The 22,932-nt window shown below is 34.8% G+C and overlaps 1 protein-coding gene across 1 annotated transcript in view; it reads left to right on the top strand.

Annotated features, from left to right (window-relative positions):
• The window catches only part of EBAG9 (estrogen receptor binding site associated antigen 9), a 38,083-nt gene extending 15,449 nt beyond the window's left edge, over positions 1 to 22,634 (top strand). The window contains exons 2-7 of the mRNA XM_027854041.1: positions 6,920 to 7,017; positions 12,327 to 12,405; positions 12,520 to 12,678; positions 14,243 to 14,350; positions 16,680 to 16,771; positions 22,098 to 22,634. Coding sequence (XP_027709842.1) covers positions 6,935 to 7,017; positions 12,327 to 12,405; positions 12,520 to 12,678; positions 14,243 to 14,350; positions 16,680 to 16,771; positions 22,098 to 22,218 — 642 coding nt within the window. The 5' untranslated portion in view covers positions 6,920 to 6,934 and the 3' untranslated portion in view covers positions 22,219 to 22,634. The remainder of the gene's footprint in view (positions 1 to 6,919; positions 7,018 to 12,326; positions 12,406 to 12,519; positions 12,679 to 14,242; positions 14,351 to 16,679; positions 16,772 to 22,097) is intronic.
• The last annotated feature ends 298 nt before the right edge of the window (positions 22,635 to 22,932 follow it).

Here is a 22,932-nt window from a genome sequence, read left to right as displayed (position 1 = left end):
TCCATCTCCTTTGCCTATCCTTTCTTAAAATTTTTGTTTTTAGCAGCTTGTTATAATCACTTCTAATTCTGGGGTGTGAGAGATGGTGTCTTTGGCCTCAGGTCCTTCTTGCTTTTATTTTTTAACCTTTGTCCTGGACCCAACTTCAGCACTCTTTTTCCTCTCCAAACCACAGCAAGGGCTCTCCAGCACACTATGCTGGAAATGCTTTTGCTCCCTGAAAACCCTCCAATGGCTATGACCTTCAGTTCTTACCTCTGGCCTGGAACCCAAACCAAGAACTCAGCTCTTCTTTAAGTACCCACATCCAGCCGCATTCCTGCTCCACTGCTTCTGCACTAATTGGACTTGTACTGGCTCCTTCCCATCCAAGAACGTGTCTCAGCAGCGCAGCTGGGCCTGGAGTCCCTTGTCAGCAGAGGCTCCCTCAGTCTTCCCCCCCTGCTCAGACACCTGACTCCCCACACTGTCTGGGAGGTGAAAATTCCTGTGGCTGAGGTCTAGGCTGCTTCCCAACCTAGCTGCCCCCAGGGCTCACCACTTGCTGTTTCAGTGGAGCTAGCCTAGAGGTGTTTATGCTTCACTTTGGGCTGAACCTCCAGGCTAGGATCTTTCTTAAGATCTCCAGTTGTCTCAGGAGGAATGTTCTACCCCAACTCTTGTTTATTTTTGCCGCTCTACATTTACCCTGAGACACTATTTTGTCTGGTTTGTGGAAGAAATCTGGAGAGGTTGGAATTTTCTGACCTACTTCACCATTTTCCTAGAATCCTCTTGCCAATTCTAATTTTTTAAGGAGTTTATTTTCTTCAGTAAGATTTTGTTCCTCTTACAAAATTGTGAATTCTATTTTCGTAATTTTCCTGCATACCTTCCAAATGCATACCTTTATACACTGTTTCAGAAAGATGACTGACTCTTGAACAACTGTGAGTATCACACACTATTTCTTAATTGCCTTCTTGTTCTTTATTTTAAATAATAATACTAGCAGGAAATTATTCATGTTAGATTGTAGCTTCTGGCAGTTTATTCTCCTAGTTGAGAGTTTGTTTACCCTTGAACAAGCAATTTCAAGTTAAAGTATTTTTGTAATTTGAACTATTATAGCAGTTCTGCAGTGGATAGGGTGCTGGACTTTTAGTTATAAATATCCTGGTTCTATCTTACGGGTAAGTCACATCTTTCTAAGCTTTAGTATATAAACTTGTTTGTAACATTTTAAGGTATATGTTTAACCATTGAGAATATTAGAACCACAACATTCAGACACTAACATCACAGACCCACATGTTCTTATGATGGCGTAGAAATGGCACTAAAGAAAACATAAATAGGAAATGCATAGAGAAGAACCATGTTGGAAGAGCATGACTCTGGGAAAGAAAAATGTGTTGCTGGGGGGGAGGAGATCATTTAGTACTTCTGATAAAAATACAACAGGGAATTGACAAACACCTATGAAATTACCTCATTTCAAAGAATAATTGTTGCCCCTGGATTTTTTTTTTAATCCAAAAATTGGTTTATATAACCTTTCGAGCCTAGAATTCTCAGCACATGCTCATTGTCAGTATTCAATTTTAACGTATATTCCCAAGTACAAACTTTTAAAAAAAAAAACACACTTCCAGTAGTTACATGGAAAATTGTTTAGAATCACTAATAATTAGATAAATAAAAACAACCCTTTAGTAATATACCTTACATCCTTCAGTATTTGTTTTGTTTTCTACTTTGTATCCCTAAAGCTTAACCACAATTTCTGACTCATAGTAAGTGTGCACTTAATGCTTGTTAGTTGATTGAAAAGATTTGAAAAACATATTGTTGAAGAGATTATGGAAGTCAGGACCACTAATTCATTGTTGGTAGAACTGTTCCACCACTCTGAAAATCAATTTAGTCCTAATCATCCTGTTAGACAGCTTGTACTTTGAGTCTTTGCTGGAAAGTAACAGTTGTAACAAAACATAATCAATTAAGAATACTTGCACACATGTATAACTTAAGTTGGCACAAGAAAGTTGATTCATATTCAATTCAAATTATTAATGGCTTACCATCTGCAAGGCACTGCTAGGTCATGAGGAAACAAAGGGTTAACAGGCTCTGCTTTCAGGAAACTTAAAATCTAATAGGGAATGTGAAATATACCCAAGTAATTGAATGCAAATGAAAAGTTCAAGCAACAGTGGTAGGAGAAATTTGAGGACCTTGATCACTTTTAGATGGAGGGAGAGGAGGGCAAGTTAGGAAGACTTTATGGAAGAGATTGACTCTTGAGTTTAGCCTTAAAGGAGGAACTTAAACAGGTTCCAGGAAAATATTCTCAGCATGGGAGATTGGCCAGAGCAGAATTTGTTGATTTGATTGAATCTTTGGAATGTGTAGTAGTCTAGTTAGGTTAGAAAGTAGAATACATGAAAGAGGTTAAGTATGAGAAGTCAGGAAAAGTACGTTTATTCCAGCTGTTTTGAATAGGAAGAATAATATCAGAGGAATGTGATAAGAAAATTACTTAGCCTTTTAGTGTGAAGGATCTTGAAAAGGGAATAGACTGAAGGTAATCAGTTAACTACCATTTATTAAGCACTTCCTAATGGCCAAGGCCCTGGGAGTGCCCAAACAAAAAGTTTAGCAGGCCCTAAATATACTATTTAGGCATTCAGCGTATGCACTTAAAAGTACATATGAAATAAAGATAACATTTTTTGGGGGGGAGGAGGGGGTTGTGAGGTATTAGCGGCTGGAACAGAGATCTGAAAAGACCTCATATAAAAGATAGTGTTTGAGATGAGTTTTGAAAGAGACAAATTCCAAGAGACAGATGGAAATGAATGTCCTGCCTGTGTAAGGAACAAACAGGAGGGAAGTTTGATTGTGCTGTAAGAGGACATGTTGTTGTTTAGTAGTATTTGATGCTTCAGACTCCATGGACCATAAGCATGGCAATGCTGTCCATGGGATTTCTTGCCAAAGATAATGGAGTGGTTTGCTGTTTCTTTCTCCAGTAGATTAAGGCATACAGAGGTTAAGTGATTTGCCCAGTGTCACACAGCTAGTAAGTGTCTGAGGCCATATTTGACTGTCCTCCTGACTCCAGGCCCAGTTCTCTATCCACTGAGTCACCTAGCAGACAAGAGGGCATGAAGAGAAAGTAATGTATAAGAAACTTAGGAAAGAGGGGTTGGATCCAAGTGGTAAAGGACTTTGAAGGCCAAGTAGAAGTGTTTATATTTGATCTTAGAGGTAATGGAAAACTGCTGTAATGTATTGTGGAGGGGAGTGACTTAGTCAGAACTGTGCCTTAGGAATATTACTTAGGAATGGAGGATGGATTGAAGAGAGGAAAGAGTTGAGGCAGTGCGATCACGTAGGAAGCTTTTATATGTAGTCTAGGTGTGATGTGATGAGAACCTGGACTGGGATGGTTGTAGCAAAAGTAGAGAGAAGAAGGTGAGTGGGAGAGAGGTGGTATTGTGGAGGTAAAATTAACAAGACTTGGTAGTTGACTGGCTGAATTGAGTAAGGAAGAATGAGTTAAACTCTATGGTTTCAAACTTGAGTGACTAGAAGGATGGTGATACCCTTGACAGTAATAGGGAAATTTAGAAGAGGGGAGGGTTTACTGCCATGAGGTTGCAACTGAGATTAGAGAACATGTTTGTAGTGGCTAATTAACGTGGCTTTGTAATTTCCTCCAGCTCCCTTTTGGCATCACGTAAATAGAAGTGAAGGAGGTGGATTGTGGGAATAATTTAGGGTTGAGAACTTTGCAAGGAAAACTGATGAGTAGCTGTGCAATCCTGGGCAAATAATTTTCCGAACTTCAATTTTATCATCTGTAAAATGAGGGGGTTGATCTTGATGTCCTCTAATATTCCTCCCCAGATCTAAATCAATGATCCTCTGGGTTCAATTTGGATATGTTGGAGGTACTAGCAGAACATTCAGGTGCAGATGTGTAGTAGGCCCTTAAAGATATTGGACTAAAGGTCTAGGGAGAGAAGTTGGGGTGAAGATTAAATTTGCCTGTAATCTATCCACAGAGAGTGGATAACTTAAGCCAAAGGAATGTAAAGGAATAAGAGGGAATGCCAGGAGACCAAAAAATAGACTAAATTTTGTTTGTATATTCCACAAGGTGTCATTTTACAAATTTAAAAAAAATAGCTATTATTGAAAACCGTTTTTATTGTTTAAAAAAAGAAAAGAAAGTCTGTCATAGTAGGATAATCTTGGTTATATGGTCAGTAACTTTATGTTCAGTAATAACCGTATATCCAGGATTACAGCAGTGTGTGTATGTTTAGGGTAAAACCTTATTCTTGATGCCTCCAAGTATCTAGCATTGCAGCAAATCTTCCTGCAAACATGTATTACATAAGAAGGAAATGTTAATGTCCTGAAGTTAAATGAGGTTAGAATAGAGATGATGGAATGTAAAATTATAGTAATCTGGAAAAGGATATTATACTGTAATTTTTCTATTCTAGTCCCCTTATTTTATTGCCAAGGAAACTGAGGACCAAAAGTCATACAACTAAGAAATGTCAGAATCACAATTTGGGCCCAATTCTTAGGACTTTAAGTCTAGTTTTATTTCTATTACACTACAGTATAGGATATTCCATTTTAAAAAAAAGGATGAAAAGTTTACTAAAGGTGAAGAAATAATTTAGATTAAAAGAAGACTTCTTTGATTTAGTAATTCATTTTGCTAAAAGGAATCGTTTATATAGGTGTCCCAGAAGTCTTAGTGCAGTTTTAAGCTATTAGCACAAGGCGTCATGTGGTACATTTTGTGCTCTTTGTGTGAAAAATGGAAAGATAGCTTTTTTTTTCATCATCAGAAGTTTGTACAAAAAAAAAATCTGTAAAACAGCCTTTGGGTTAATATAAATCAAGTACTATATTCTAAAATATTCACAGTGCAGCATAGTAACTAGTCATTATGATAACCATGAATCTTCACAAAATGTGTTTAATATAATTGGTTTTTTTTGTTTGTTTGTTTGTTTGTTTGTTTTTAGGGCAGTTGGGGTTAAGTGACTTGCCCAGGGTCACACAGCTAATAAGTGTCAAGTGTTTGGTCTGAGGTCAACTCAGGTCCTCCTGACTTTAGGGCCGTTGCTCTATCCACTGCACCACCTAGCTGCCCCAATATAACTGTTTACTAATGCATTTCAGTAAGATTTTTATTTAAAAGAATTGAAACAAAGTGTTTGGATGCTTAAACAGTTGACTCAGCTAGAAAAATCAATTTGATCCTTACAACAACCCTGTGAGAAAGATGCAATTATTATCCTCATTTTATACATCAGGAAACTAATACAAACTTAGGTTGAGTAACTTGCCCAGGGTCACACAGCTAGTAAGTATCTGAGGACAGATTTGAATTCATGACTATGCACTATGCAATGTGCCACCTAACTGTCCCATTTAATACATATTTGCTGAGTTGCATCAGATTTTCAGGCCACTTTTCATTAGATTGATTGTAAAATATTGTGGGATAAACATAGTAGCCTCTTAATGCTTGTTGATTGATAGAGATAGGTCTAGCTGTGTGTTATGTGTTAGATCACTAAATATTTGTTCATTTCATTTTAAAAGTACATGTCTAGGAAAAATTACTTCAGGGAAAACTTGAACAAAGCCTTATGTGATGATTACTTTTTTCACTTTCCAGGATGTAAAGGGTTGTTGATGCAATATATTCTCTTCATGTTTATACCTTAGTTGATCTGTATTGCCCTATGTGTTGTCCATGTAGGCAGTGTCTTTGTTACCTTGATATACTAGAAATAGTAGTAAAAATAACCATTTTATATTGTTTTAGTTTTTTTAAAAAGACTTTCATATTCATTCTTAATTTTTAAAATTTGTGTTTATGAAATTAGATTTTATCTTACTAGATTCATCAAGTATATACATACATACACACACACACACACATACACACATACACACATATACAGACGGTAGATATTCATCCATTGACTTCCCATCCTACACAACCCTTTTCAGTTTATTTATCCTAGATTCCACTCATGTTGAGGACATACTTGGATATTGAATTTTCACTTAGATATATCAACAACTTTTTCCTACCCTCCTTACAGCATGACTCTCCTTTTTTCCAGTGAGTCCAGTCCATTCAAGACCCCAGCTCCTTCCATTCTTGGACTACTCCTTAATTATGAGATACTCTACAATTCTGAAAGATCTTTTTTTCCTCTCTAATATCCTCTTCTTTGGGCCATCACTTGATAGATTGACCACTTACACTTTCTGTATAGTGGAATATTGAAACTAATAGGACTTAGTAAAATAAATTTCTTCAACTTCTTCAAACTGTCCTTTTAGTACTTTGCCTAAATCCTAAAGTCTTAGGATATCTTCCACTGTCAGAACAGCTGGTAAATTTGTGCTGTCTGACCTCAAAGAGATTATTCCCAAAATACTCCTTCAATGTCCTTTTCCTGGAATTATGCATTCTTTCTACCTTGGTAGTTCTATGCATAAATAAGGTTTGTTCTCTGTTAGAATTAATCTACTGTCTCAAGTCCCATTTACATGGCTCATCTTTGTATTTCACATCATTGTGAATAGCAGTCTTAATTAAGTAACTTAATTCAATGTAAATACCCTGTTCTATAGAGAATTTTAAAAGTTTAGCCTATTCTGTTATTAAAAAAAGGTTCTCTTTAGTGTTCTAGATGATCTTTTGACAAAGGATTTGCTTTCAAAAATATACCTTGTTATATTTGTGGTTACCAAGGAAAAGTTTTAAAATGTTTCCTCACATTCTGTCAGAGTTGTTCCTTTTATTAAATCTGACATTTTCAGCTTGGAGAGAAGCATTTGGCTCATGACGTCTCCTTGATGCATTTGTATTGTTTGTTTTTGACAGGTTCTGCTTCCCATCATGGCTATCACACAGTTCCGGTTGTTTAAAGTTTGTACCTGCCTAGCCACAGTGCTCTCATTCATTAAGAGGTTAATATGCAGGTAAATAAAAGTTTTTATATCTTGTTTCAACTATTCTGCTCTTTATGTGTTTGAATAATAGTGTTTTTTAATTGTTGTCCAGTCAAATTATGATTGTTCCAAATACCTTATTAATATTCACTTGGCATGCAATTCTTTAAAACAAATTATATTCTCACATTGATACTAGTTTCCTAGAATTTTACTTCCTTTCTCTTTGGTATTCCTACCAAAATATATGTCTACTGATGGAAGAAACTCTTAAATGCTAGTATGACTACACAGTGGAATATGTTCAACTATTTTTTTCCATCTTTCTGTTATTTCTTTCCTTAAAACTTCTATGTTTCCTAGATAATTCAATTTAAATTTAATTTTAGAGACAAAACAATAACCTTATGTATTGCCACTAATTTCTCATCCTGAGCTCTTTGAGAACCAAAGGGACAGTCTCACTCACCAGTCCTCAAGACAGGTGGTCAGATAAAGTGAGTAACCAAACTGAAAGGAAAAGAAATGTATTAACACTTTAGGAAAGACTGCTTGTTCTGATAATAATATGAGCTTCTTAAGGTGTAGATTGGGTTTTTATAATTTTTTGGCCTTCTTAGAGTACATAGGCAATCAGCAGCATTCTGTAGCAATTTAAGATAAGTAAAGCATTTGATACAAAAAGGATGTGTAAAGAAAAGGAGAATCATTCAAGGGAGAAAAGGGGAAATTTTTAGAATGCAGTTAGATGGATTCATTATCAAATGAGAAAACATTTCCTCTTAAAGGGAAGAAAAAAAGAGGTGACCAAATATTCTTACAACTCTTAAAGAAGCTCTGTTTTAAGACAGTATTGTTGAGGTAGCCATTAAGAGAAAGCTACAGATTCTCTTATCTAAGAACAGAAATAGTTTTACATTTTGTTTTTCTTTTTTTTGACTATGCGTGAGGTTAAGTGACTTGCCCAGGGTCACACAGCTAGTGTGTCTGAGGTCGCATTTAAACTCAGGTCCTCCTGAATCCAGGGCCTGGGCTGTATCCACTTCGCCACCTAGCTGACCCCATTAGTTTTACATTTTAATAGTGGATTAGATTATCAGCTTTACTATGTCTTTTTATACTTGTATATATATTTTATTTCTCCTGAACAGCCTATTATAGACCTCCTAAATTCAATTGTTTACTATCAGAGTTTCTAAGAATGATATGGATGTACTTTAGGTATAGGCATCATTGAATCATAGAATCTGAGCCTGGGTAAAGACCCATCCAACTTGTACCTGAACAGTGCTTTTTGTAATGCCCTTGATGAGATCAGCTAGCCTCCTCTTAAAAAGAGCTGAGCAGTAGTATGTTAAATTGAATCAAACTTTTTCTTAAAAGTTTTTTTTTTAATTTATATATCAAGATTAAGATAGTCTAAAAAATATTTTACCAAAACTCTATTTAGGGAAAGTAGAGAATCATTGTTAATAGTTTCCCTTTATTGTATTTGTTAGTATAAAGAATCCCTTTTGTTTTATGGAATAGGTGGGTTCTAGATTGTCGACAAGCAAATACAACCAGTAATGGAAACTACCACTTTTTGAAGTAGCCCATTCCAGTTTTGCACAGTTCTAATTGTTAGGAAGATTTTCTTCACATTAAATCTACCTCTCTACAACGTCAACCCATTGCTCCTAGTTCTGCCTCTTCATGTTAAGTAGAGCAAGTCTGATCTCTTTTGGCTTCTCAGCCCTTCCAGTGCTTGAAGACAGCTGATGGTGCTATCCCTCAGTCTTTTCTTGAATTCCTTCAATTTATTATCATATATCTTTGTATGGTCCAGACTTCTTACTTTCCTGTTCCTCCTCTTCTGGATGCTCTTCATTTTGTTGTTGCTCTTTCTAAAATGTAGCACTCAGGACCAACTGTAATAACTCCACATGTGCTCTTAAAGTGCCTTGCACCTGTCTCCTCTTTTGTCCTGGAAATTGTAGTTCTGTTAATACAACGTAAGACCAAGTTAGCTTGTCATCTTTTTTGACTCTAACTGAGCTTGCAGTCCACTGAAATTCCCAAATCTTGCACATGAACTGTTATTGAATCAGTTTTGAAGTAACTATTACTTCATAATTCTGATATTTTATAAGCAGATATGTGGGATTTCCCAACTAGAATGTAAGTAGCAAATTAAGTAGTCCATTTTTTTTAATGTTACTTTACAGCTACTTTAAACAAGTCACTTAACTTCTCAGTGCCCCAAGGCAACTGAGTAAGACTGTATGTTGATGAAGTTATCATTGATATTTTTTTAAAGGTTGTTTTTATGTGAACTGTGAACTTTTTTATGTGAAACTCTGTGAACCTGAAGTAGAAACAACCCAAGTTAATTGCATATGGCAGAGGTGCTGATATTACTCAGTAAAGACATGCCCAAATTTTCAATACAATAGTACTTTTTGAAGTACTGAGGTTGCCTTAGCAGCCATTAGCCTCCAATTCTTATGAACTGCTTCTCAAAACAAGACCATATCTCTTTCTGATGATTATATAGTGTTTTATGCCAGTATTTTATGAGAACTGAATGAGATTTGAAGCGTATACAAATTATTTTGTAAGATTTTGTTTTTTTTGCCACATCTCTATTAAGTAGCATGCTGAATTAAGTCAAACTACTTTTTCTAAAAGTTTTGTTTTATATTACATCAAGGTTAAGGTATTCTAAGAAATGTTTTATCAAAAGTCTCTAGGGAAAGCAGGTACATTGTTGTTAGTTTTCCCTCTTTATTGTATAGAATAAAGAATGCTTTTTGTTGTTCTTGTTGTTGTTATGGGGCATAGGGGTTCTAGACTATTTATTTACAAGCAAATTTCAATGACATAAATGCTTTTCCCCCCATTTCAGATTAACAAACAAACAATTTGGACTATTTGTGGAAAGTTGTTTAGTTAAGAAGGTTAATTATCAGTGCTTTGGTTGCAAGGCCTATTTTGTAGCATTTTCAAAACTTTAGAAGCACTTTATAGACTTTGGGATTTATCTTCTGCTATTATCCCTTCTCATTCCTAGAGCATAAGAATTCTTTTTCAGCCTGGAGAATCTCCTGGCTTCATCACTGGGATATAAGTGTCTTGAAAGCAAAGAAACTTTCTTTTTTGTTCTTGTATCCCTAATGCTTAGCATATAAACACTTAATAAGTGTTTGGTTTTCATTGAATTTATATATCAACTCCAAGAACTTAGCTACCGTTTTTCTTTTATTTCCAAAATTATACAGTAGCAAGTAACAGTGGTGGCATATTCAAATATAAATGGATCCCTGCAGGCCATATGTTGACTTGGCAAACCACAAATTAAGATTATATATGTTTTATTGTATTTTTTCTTTGTTAAATGTTTCCCTTTAAATTTTAATCTGATTTAGGCTGTACTCAATATTTGGGGCTATGAGTTTGATATCTCTGGCATGTAAGACAGCTGGGTTATAAGAGTGCATTTTCTAGTATATGTCCATAGTTTAAGTTTTAATGTTTTGTTTATGTAAAATTAATTAATTTGCTACCTTTTCAATTGCTCAGGTTTGACATTCTGCATATTGTTTACTTGAAAAGGTGTATATATATATATATATATATATATATATACACATACACATACACACACACATAGTCTTAATTATTTTGTTTCAAAAAGGTATCATATTCAGTCAATATTCCACAAACATTTAATAACATGTGGTACATTGTACTAGTAACTAATTGAAATGCAAAGATAAGTCAGACACACTTCTGCTTGCAATTGAGGAAAATGAGACCTTATTAAAAGATACAAGGGTATAGAATTCATTTCTAAATTTTTCTGGGAAGTTGGGATTTTTATTTAAATATATTTATAAAATTATTTAATAATTTATGGTAATAAAAGTAGGGAAATCTGTTAAACATTTTAAGTGTCTCTTTTAAATGAAAAAGATTCACTAATATATTGAGGAAAAACATTTTATAACATTTATAGGAGAAGAAAATAATGGGCAAAAATTTTATTGCTCCTTTAAATTAACATTAATTTTTTTTTTGCTTTTTTTCTATTATCTTTGTTATTTAGTTAGTAGTCAATGAATATTTATTAGTGAGGATACAAATAAGAAAGATAGTCCCTGTCCTCAAGGAGCTTATAATCTAACAGGAAGAGGTTACACAAAGAAAGCTGTAGGTGAAGTGGGGGATCACCAAAGCTCCCCAGCAGTATGATGTTTGGAATTGAAACCAAGTAGAGCAGCTGGTATGAAATGAAGGTTTGGGAATTCTCAGCTCGCTTTGGAGGGGGTTTATAATTTTGTTGGTGGTGGTGGTTTTTTTTTTCCTTTTTCTTTTTGTTTTGTTTGTTTTTTTGCTGTGCCCTCTAATTAGAGAGGAGAGGCAATTGAGGATAGTAAAGAGGTGTTGAGTACCAAAGTTGAAGCAGTCTCCATGATGATGAGGTTTCTAATGATGATCTTATCCTGGGGGAAAGCATGATGTTCCTGGAGCAGAAACCAAGCAGAGCAGCTGGCAGAAAATGAGAACATCTTTAGTGATGACTTTTGGTACTACTAAAGTTTTTATCCATTCATTCATTCAGTGGATCCTTATTGAGTTTCTATGTGCAATACACTGTACTACATGTTATGGGTCATATAAAGAATATTATAAGTGGTTCCTACTTTCATAGATCATTGTGTTGATAGCAGTAAGAACGTGAAAGCATAAAGACATAAAGTTGCTGTAGTTTAAATGTATATCGACTTTTGAAAAATTAGCAAGTAAATAATAATTTTTACATGACAGAAAATATCTTTGGTTTGGATAACTCTTCTACAGCTATCCTTCCAATTGGTCAGAAAATGCTTTTAGTAAGATCCTCTTACTAATAGAATAAATAAAATAATTTTTTACATGAATAGCAATCAGGAGAAGAAAGCAAAAAGTTTGCTTCTGTAATCCAAGGAACTGAATTATTTTCTCCTGCATCTTCTAAGATGTGATCAATAATTAGGGGGAAAAAAATAGGAAACTTCTTTTTTCTTTAACCTCAGGAAGGAAGTGACAATTTAGTTTTCTTTTCATAACTATTAAAATCCAAAGTATGCTAGATACTTTGTTATACCATCACTCCCTGTTTCTAGTATTTTTTTAAATCTCAAAAATCTTTTATTCATATTTTTTCTTGATTTATTGGCATGTTAACCAGTAACTGTATTAAGAAGTAAGTTTGTCATTCTACTATTCTATTTTGCAAGCCTCTTTTTCCCTCCATTGATTGATATTGTTTGTTGTTTAGTAATTTTGGAAAGGAATTATTCATATTTTTATTTCAGGTCTGGCAGAGGACGGAAATTAAGTGGAGATCAAATAACTTTGCCAACCACAGTGGATTATTCGCCAGTTCCTAAGCAGGTGACTTCTGCAAAGCATTCATTTGATTTGACTAATTCTCATTTAAATAATAATTGTTGCATATAAACTTGATTTTCTTTTGTGGTTAACATGATGTTATTCAATTACATTTAGTCAGAAGTTGAAGACTGGAGCTCCTGGGATGAAGATGTACCTACAAGTATAAAGATTGAAGGAGGGAATGGAAATGGGACCGCACAGCAAAATACAATGGAACAGTTGGAACCTGACTATTTTAAAGACATGGCACCAACTATAAGGAAAACACAGAAAGTATGTCTGAGGAACTTAGTGGAATTATTTGGAATTGATTAATTATATTTAAAAGAGTTTGTAACTGAAAACATTTTCTTATTCTAATTAGAATTGGCTAATATAGAAATCATAGAAAACCCTTTTCTAATTAACCACTTGATGATGAATTTTTTTCGTGGTGGTGGTTTTTCTCCTCTGCTAAAGTCCTGTCCCAATGCCCCATTCTGTTGTGTTATTCACCAATCTGTAGCCTGTATTCTTGAAGACTATGGTGGTGGAATACAAGCTCTGGCAAGTCTTGTGCTAGAAAGGCTTTTGAGTATGAGCCCAATGATAGGCTCTTGTCCCTTGTCTAAGGACCAGCCAACTTAAGTTTTAAGTTGACAACAGGGTGATGAATTTTTTGGCTACAACTTACAAAAACTGTCAAGCCAGTAATATTAGGTTAGTAATCTCTGTTAAGTAAGAGAGTAATCACAATGAAGAAAAGGTCAAATATCTGTAAAATAACAACTACCACAATAATAATAGCTAATGTTCATATAGTGCTTATTATGTACCAGGTACTGTGCTAAGTACTTCACAATTATTATTTAATTTGATTCTCCCAGTATCCTTGGGAGGTAAGTGCTAGTATTATCGCCATTGTACTGATAGGGAAATTGAAGCAAATAGAGGTTCAGTGACTTGCCCAGGGTCACACAGCTAGTCAGTGTCTGAGGCTGGATTTGAACTCAGGTCTTCCTGACTCCAAGCCCAGGCTGTGTCCACTGTACTACCTACCTGCCCCTTTATATTTGTTGAAATCAATAAGCCATATTTATTTCAACATTTCTGTAGCAATATTTGCCTTTTAAATTTTGTTCTATAACACTGTGTTGTCCATCATATTCCCAGATAACACACAACTGACCCATAGCAAGCTATAGTTGTGCTCTGAATTGTTTAAGTAGTAGTGTTAAATCTGTGCTAAATCAGCCATACTTTCTAACCCATCCCTCTTAATGAACAGAAGATTTTTTTAAAGAATTATTTTTGCACAGAATTTTTTTAAAGTATGTATACTTTGGGCATTTTCCATCAGCTGGATATTTAATAAACTTTTCCCTGGATGTTAGTATTCTGTCTTTGGAAAGGATTAATTTAGTTCCAGAAGTGTGTAGTTCTAATTAAGAGAATTACTCATTTGACAGGATACAACCCAGCATGTTTGCATTTAAAGCAAAATTGTAGAATGAGAGAACCTGTGCTTATATCTTGATGTGGCCTTAGGAAAGTCACCTACCTTTTTCTGTTTCAGTTTCCTTGTTTGTAAAATGAGGGGCTTAGCCTAGATGATTCCTAAGAACCTGTGGAGCTCTAAATCCTGTGATCCTATAAAGCAGTATAGACTCTTCCTACTATTTAATGGGACATTTGTGAAATTGCTACCTAATACTTTTTGTGTCTTTAAGTGACTCTTTATGTCCACATTGTGAATCAAAAATTACAGTGTTTTGAATAATTTATATGCTTTACAAGCTGGTTTATTTATAATTCAGTAAATTAAAAAGTACTGATTGTCTTCAATGTTATCTTTCAGATTATTATTAAGAAGAGAGAACCATTAAATTTTGGCATCCCCGATGGTACTACAGGTTTCTCTAGTAGATTAGCAGCTACACAAGATATTCCTTTTATTCACCAATCTGTAAGTATTCTGGTAGAATTTTTTTATGGGAATAAAAGTAATTACTATATCTGATCTATGAAGACAATTACAGCAGGAGAAATTCCGTGCCTGCCATAGACAAATTTGGCATTTGTATTCTACCTAGCCTTTTATAAGAATACATTTTCATAAAATATTGAGGTCTTAGTTTATGCATACACGTTAAAAGTGGGAGGATACTGAATATTATACTCAAAACTCTGATCTTTAAATTAGTGGTGATTAGTCAAAATATTTTTCACTTTAAAAAGTGAAGGTATAAGTAAATTAAGTTTGTATCTTTTCAAAAACATTTTGGTGTGTAAAATATGTAACTTGTACCTTTATGCATATTTTCAGTATTAGAGCCTCAAGTATTGCAAGACATTAGAATGTCTGAATATTCCTTTTCATCACTAAGGCATTATTCTATGTAATAATGGATAAATTTGAGCAATTTTAAGCTACTTCATATAAGAAAATCTAATCAGTTTTGTTCTGTTACTGCCCCAGACCAGGGAACTACTTGATAAGGTATCAGAATATTCCATGTTATTCAGATTCATTATTTAGGCTTTCAGGTGTTTATGGTTAGCTATGCCACCCCATGCTCTGTCCTCAAGCAGTGACTGTTTTACTGAGCTATTTGTTGGCAAAGCCTCTTAAAGTTGTGAGTAAACAAAGGAGGGATGGTACATGGATTCATTGTTGATTGAATATATTTTTCTTTTTGGGAGTTTCGGTAATGGATGGGATAGGATAAAGTAACATAGGAAGTAGGCAAGTAGAGGCTAAAGACTTTCAAAGAATGTCTTCCTCACCCTCCATAAAAATATCTTCCTTACCAATTAAATATTATTTTAGGTTAAGAAATTGTTCATTTATTTGCAGTTATGTCTGACCCTTTGTGATGCTATCTGGGGTTTTCTTGGCAAAGATACTGAAGTGGTTTGCCATTTCCTTCTCCAGTTCATTTTACAGATGAGGAAATTGAGGCAAACAGGATTAAGTGGCTTGCTTAGGGTCACACAGCTAATAAGTGTCTGAGAACAGATTTGGACTCAGGAAGATGAGCCTTCCTGACTCCAGGCCCAGTGCTCTATCTACTATACCACCTACCTGTTGCCAGAAGAGAGTCTAACAGGAACCCAGAGGCACTGAGGCCAAGTACATCTCTCACATAAGGCAAGCTTCTGGAAGAGACTGGTATCAGAGCAGGAGAGATACCTGCCACAGCCAGGGACAACAGAGGTTTCCAGGCAGCCTACCACAGTCCCATGGTATTTTCTGGCTTGGACTTTCATTGCCACCAGTATCCAGAGCACTACTCCTTTGTTCATTCATACCTTAATGTGAATGATTATATAATCAGATCCTGAATGTAGAACCTACTTGTGCATTCAGAGAATAAAACCTTGATTTTATAGATGCGGAGAAAGAATACATTCTCAAGAGCAGGACTAAGTGATGTGGGCTTTGGGCCATCACAGTATGTTTCTGGAGAGCACAGGAAAGGAAAAAGGAGATGAAATATAGAGTTGGAAAGGGAGTATGAGAATGGTCCTCTAACAGTTTCTAATGTGATACTAAAAATGACTTCTGATAGCCAGAACAAGGTATTACGATGAGTTTAGAAGATTGTAAAACCTCTGCTTCACCGAATTTGATTATATTCTCACCTAAGGCTAAGTTAGTCAAGTCCCTTTTGGTATCCCTTTGCCCTCTCCTTGAAGAATGAAGACATAGAAATATAATGTACTCTGCATCCTACTATCCGTCTTTTATCCAGTGTCCAATAAATGTCTTATTTTATGGCACCCTTTCACAAATGCTGAAGGGTTTGTTGTAGTTGGAATTCCTCTTGCATTGTTTCATGATGTCCTCTCTTAACTAACAGGGTTGTTGTGAAGAAAGGGTTTTTCAGTAGTATATAAATGTGAGTTTCAAGGGCTAAATTTTTCCCCTCTGGTAAAAAGAAATAAAGGAAATTTATTTACTAGTAATTGTTGGGTTTTCAGGGTCTGTCGTGTAACTGATGTAGTTTTAATATAAAATAATATAGTGCTTGACCTTGTAAATGTAGTAAAGACAAGAAAGTTGAAGCAATCGATAATATCAAATTATATATTTGTATGTAGCATGGCTCTAACTTAAAAAGGCTATTGACCACTGCTCCATATAATAAACTGCTAATTATATGTTGCCTTGAGGCATTCATATGCTCCACAGAATTGTTTTAGAACCCCATATATTATCACTGATTTTTGTAGTTTTTTTCCATTCTATAATCTTCTTATAATTACTTGCTTTTTTTTGTTCTTTACTGTAGCCTGAATTAGGTGATTTGGATACCTGGCAGGAGAATACAAATGCGTGGGAAGAAGAAGAAGATGCAACTTGGCAGGCAGAGGAAGTCCTGAGGTAAAGAACATTACTACCACTTGGCATAAAAAGTAAATGAAGGGGAATAATATGAGAAAGACCTGAAGAGAGGCTTGTGGGAGCCCAATCATGGAGGGCTTTAAATGCTGTACTATAGGTTTTATATTTTATTCTAAAGGCAAAAGGGAGCCCCTGAAGATTTTTAAGCAGGAGAGTTGACATGACCAGATTTGTGTTTTAGGACTTTGCATTTGGAAACTATGTTAGATTGTTTTAAGAAGGAAGAGACTAGAGTCAAAAAAAAAAAAAACCTAATTAGAAACTATTGCAGTAGTCCTGGCAAAAGGAGATGAGGCCTTAAACTATGACAGAGGTTGCATAAGTGGGAATAAGGGGATGGATATAAGATTTTGTGATGTAGAATTGACTAGCTTTGGCACCTTACTGATTTAGAGAAGGATGAAATTTCAAATCTGTATGACTGGAAGGAGGATGGTAGTTTCTTCAATAGATCACCGCCATCTTTGGTATATCTTTTACTCTTCCCTTTCCTTTATCTTTTATGTTTAGTCAGTTACCAAATCCTATTTCTTCTGCCTCCCAAATATCCCTTGTATCTATCTGCTTCTCTGTCTTCCCATTGTTCCCACCCTAGTCATAAGCCCTTTTAACAACTCACCCATATTATTGCAATATCCTGTTTATAGAACTTCCTACATCTAATTTCCTGCCCTTTCCAAGTGTAGGATCATAGATCTAGAGCTGTAAGGGATCTTAAAGGCCTTGTAGTCTAACCCCTTCATTTTATAGATGAGGAAACTGAGACCTAGAAAATCTGACTTGCCTGAAGTCACAGAGGTAGAAGTGAGGTTCAGAGGAAGAATTTGAGTGTAAGTCCCTCCCCAGAATCAGTGTCCCTTCCATTTTACCACATGGATTCACACATCTTTTGCACCACTTACTCTCTTTTAACATTAACTATCCCTCCAAACTTCACATCTTCTGGAAATTTAAAAAGGACACCATCTATACTATCATGTAAATAACTAACAAAACTATTAAACTAGGACCGAGGACAGCTCTTGAGATCCTTCTCCCTCCAAGTTTACATTAACCTATTATTGGCTACCTTTAGGATTCTTAGTTTCAGTCTGATTGTTCTGTCTGCTAACTGATATCTCTCCATCTTAGCGTGGAGATGTGGAGATCTCTGCATCTTAGCTTGTGATGTGAATTGCCTTGCCAAAATCCAGGCAGACAATGTCTAAAGCACTCCATCTGTCTAGAAACCCTGTCAAAAAGGAAATAGTCTCATATTAACTTGTTCTTAATGAAGCCATTCCAGCTTATTGATCATATCCTTTTCAACTACTTACAAACCATCCACTTTTGCAAGAATTGAAACCTGCCTTGCTGGCCAATAGTTTCTAGACTCTTCTTTTCCAAGATGTCATTCTCTTCTCTTTACAAAAAGAAAAAAAAAATAAATGCTTTCCTCCAGTCCTACAATACTACTTCTGTTTGCTATGGGGTTAGAGTAGGTGGCCTCTTTAGTCCTTTCTAACTCTGAGAGTTCTCTTATAGCCAGACAAAGTAATTTTTGCTTAGTGACTTTCCCATACTTTAATAAAGATTCATTGGATTGAACCTGAATTATAATATTTAGTGAGAAGAGACAGAGATGCTTTGGAAATCTTAAAGCCCAATAGAAGGGTGAGTAGTTGTTACAGTCATTATTATTATTTACTGAAACAGAGAAGTGAGGCAAGATGGAAAGAGATTAGGAAAGAAGGAGATGAGGAAAGTTAATAAGTTCTGTAGGTAAATATTCTGATCTGGCCAGGTATCACTGCTATTAGAAATACTAAAGCCCTTTTTTGCATTTAGAAATAACGTTTCTGGTTTTATTTTCAAATTTCAAAATTTGTATTTGAAATAAATATTTTATCATGGAAGCATAAGGGTTTTGCAATTGTAGGAAGAAATGACAGTTGTTATTTTATTTTCAATAACTTTTTTATTCTAAACTTAATTTAACAAACACCAAATAAAACTAGCATTTTCATATATAAAGTGTAACAGAAAAGATTGTTCATGAAACTGTGGATTCCTGTTATATACACCTTACTTCTTCCTTTAAACATATAATAAATTCAGCATGACATAGGTTTTAGAAATTTATTTGAACCTTAGTCAAAATTCCTGGAACACTAAAGGATTGCCTTTTCTTTGTTCATTAGGAGTGTCATTCCACAGTACCAAAGTGTTAAAAATTAAATCTAGTATAAGGGTTACTCTGGATGACTTCTGAGCTCCCTCATAACTCTAAGAATTCTATGAGTAAATAATCAATATACTGTGAATATTCCTACACTGAAGCTTTTGTTCATGCTATTTCCTGCTAAAGTATAACTCTTCTTTATTGCACCTATCTAGATCCTACCATTTAATGCTCTTAAGAATCTTGTAAGGTTGGTTTTGTATCATGAGGCCCATTTTACAAATGAGGAAGCTGAGGGACTTGCCCATGATTACAACTAGTATCAAAGGCAGGATTTGAACCTGACCCCAAGTCCAGACTTTTATCTCTTTTGCAAAGCTATCTTGAAGACTGGGACATACGTCTTTTGTTTTTTTACCCTTTGTGGTCCTTAGCATATACTAGGTGCTCACTAAAAATTATAAATGAAAAAGAACTTTTGTAAATGTTTTCACAAAGCAATTTTAAGTTCCACTAGACATGCTTCACCCTTCCCTTGAAATGTAGCTAATAATAAATACTTCACCCAATTTAGTTGTGTTAGCTAATGAATTGATCAGAAAAGTGTTTAACAAAGATTTCAGAATTTAGCACTGGGTTCAATTAGCACAGGATTTGAATCAGGAAACCTATCTTATAGTCCTTATTCTCTTGCTCATGTGTTTTCTCACCTTGAAAGACACTAAGCATCTCTAAGTCTCAGTGTCATCTATAAACTGATGGGATTGGGCTATATAAATTCTCTAAATTTTACAACTCCCAAATTCTAACTTTATGATTTTTGATGCATTTGATTTAGAGAAAAAAAACTATTGAATAATAATTTTGGTCTGAACTGTTTGCTTTGCAGTGAACCTAACTTGTCATTGTGGACTGTAGGCCAGAGTAGAATTTTAACATCTGAGAGGATCTAATGATGAGAAGTTATCACTGCCAGAAATTGCAGTGATTTAAATAATATAAATCTTGTTCTGCTGTTTTAAGGACAGAAAATTAAAACTGATTTGTTTAGCCAGCAGAGGGAGCCATATAACAGCTGAAACTACTGTTGTGTAGCTTTCAGGATTTAGTCCTTAGAAGTAAGAATTATTCTTTTTCTAAGTAAACTATTTTAAAAAATCATACTTGTTAATAACACTAAGAATTTTTAATATTTAGTCGGTAACATGGAAGATCACATCTTATTTCAAAGGAAATAATTTGCATACGTAAACTGCAAATGTTATATTAGATATATAATGTAAGAGGATGACACATATAATTTTTGCTTCATGTTATTTATCTTTAACCTGTGATTATTATCCCCAAAGTACATATGAGTTAAATCATCCTGAAGATTAAAACCTAAGGAGTTTTATAATTTCAGTTAAGGGTAACCCTAATGAGACTTTTACATATGGTTATGGATATATTCTGAGTAGAAGCATACTCACATTGAATATTGATACATTGAATATAGATAATTCAAATCCTCCCTTTCCTTCCCAGTTTTCCAATATAGTTTTAGGCTCTTCCATTAAGTATTTTTAAAGCTACTTCTGTGTGACAACAGAACATAAGGGCAATGAACAAGTTATGTTTAGGTAAACAGAATGCTACATGCTCTGAGCCAAAGGGTGATTCAACTTGTAATGTGCCTCTGCCAGCTCAGAGGGACATTTAGAAGTTATAAAGATATATCTTGGCCTCCTAAGGCCTTCTGGTAAGCATTAGATAGGAAGAGGAAGGAGTACTATCTTTGGGTCTGAAAGGATTGAAGCCATTTATAATCTAACCCTGCTTGTACAGACAAAAACATTTAATTCAACAGATATTAAATACTTGCTATGTACAATGTATTGCCTATAGAAATATTTATGGCTTTTGGTGCCAATAACACTTTTATTTATTGTATTTAACTGATATTGAACTCACTGGCCTGAGAACCAGGGATACTTGAGTTCAAGTTCCCATACTGACTGTGACCTTGAACAAGTCACTTAACCCCTCAATATTCTAGACAACTCTGTAAGACTAAGTTTCATTGATGGTTCTAACCTGCATTGGTGGAGGGAATTTCTTACCCAGGAGTTCCCTGTAGGAATGAAATCATAGGTCTAGCTAGGCCCTATCCCTGTCCTTTAATTCATAATCTAGTTATCTCTTAGTTCTGAGGTGGATTATTCAGTTTGCAGATATACCCACACCTTATATTTCCCTTGGTCACCCCCTTTGGGGGCTATTTTGTTTTGCTTTTAATCTTGTTCTGTGTTACTAATAATGTCAAGGATGTCTTGAGTACATATGCAAATCATTCTTGTATTTTATACAGATGAGAATAGTAGATAGATGGAGTCAGAGGCTGCTTATTTATGAATCCCAGTTGCCTTCTTTTTGTAGCAACATTGTCCATACATTTAAAAATCTCCTCCTCTTCCTCTTCCTTCTCCCTCCTTCTTCTTTCCCCCCCCACACCCTTTTCAGATAACCTTGAGAATCAAATATCAACACTTTAGAAGTTGTTCCTTCTATATGGATTTCCTTTTTGTGTACTTTCTCTGATAAGATCATATTTCATCTTCTTTAGTGTCTCTCAGTCAGTTAGCATTTATTAAGTGCCCCTTATGTGCCAAGTACTGTGCTAAATGTATAGTCTCACCAGGTCAGGGTACAGAGAGACTACAGTATCACTAGCCTCTTTCTGGACATTTTGTTTCTATTGATTCAGCCTGAGATTGCAGCAATATCTATTGCTGTGACACCTGGTATAATTGGTAACCAGTATTACTCAGGAGACATAATTTCTCATCCATATACACTGCCAGTGACTAATTATATGATGTTGGGCAAGTCACTTAAGCACCATGACTTAGTTTCCATGTCTATAAAGTGGAGATTAATATTCAGCTTACCCCTACATGGATGTTATAAAGATAAAACTAAGATGATTTGAAGGTTAAAATGAGATGATGAATGTGAAATTTTGCATTATCTAGGCCTATAATTTATTATAGTTTTTTTTGACTGTGGATAAAGATAATATTTTTCCTTGAGGAATGCTTCTAGATTTAGTGGTATGTCATTTTTGAAACATGAGAAAATACATGTTTTTCTTTTCAATTTTAGACAGCAGAAAATAGCCGACAGAGAAAAGAGAGCAGCAGAACAACAAAGGAAGAAAATGGAAAAGGAAGCACAACGACTAATGAAGAAAGAACAGAACAAAATTGGTGTGAAACTGTCATAACAGATGTTTGACACTTCCATTTGAAGGATTTTGAGCTCCACAATATGAGCCTCATCTGTATGGTTTAAGAGTATTTTTAGAATACAGACAAGCTGCTTGATTTTGATGTGTTCATCAGGCCATCCGGGATACCAGAATTTTCTCATCGCCACTTGAACTGCTAGTAGATGGGACTTAAACAAAATAAAAAGACTTTTAAGATGATATTTTTCTTCAGTATCTTCCAAACATATAAGAAAATTAATTGCTGCAGAGAAATTATTACAATTGGGATATACCAGTACCTCTTCAAGTTCATATTTCTAGCTTGGAAAAAATTGGGTGTAAATAATTTTCTGGTGGGAGAACCTATTCTGCTGTCTATTATGCTTTCCTTCAATGTGTGTAAAAAATGAAATAAACAATTTTAAAGAATACTTTGGTTACCTATCCTGAATCAGATCTAAACTGCTATTTTAACTTTCTTATTTTATTTGTTTTACAAGCTGGCATATACACATGTTTCTTCTGATTTGGAGTGCTATGTTAATGTTAAAATTTCATACAGCATTGAGGAATGTGAGAATTTTATTTTCATTGAAGAAACGCCATTGAATGCTTGGTTTTCTTTTTAGACTGTCATATAGGTTTTCTGCATCATAAAGATTTTTTGGTAGAAAGTGTTGTAATACATAGCTAATACATGTTGTGTAACATATAGCTAAATTTCTCTGG

Source organism: Vombatus ursinus, unplaced genomic scaffold (genome assembly GCF_900497805.2).
Source record: "Vombatus ursinus unplaced genomic scaffold, bare-nosed wombat genome assembly UNPS02010284.1, whole genome shotgun sequence".
Lineage (NCBI taxonomy): Eukaryota > Metazoa > Chordata > Mammalia > Diprotodontia > Vombatidae > Vombatus > Vombatus ursinus.
Note: the sequence above shows the minus strand (reverse complement) of the source record. Positions and strands in the feature narration are given on the sequence as shown.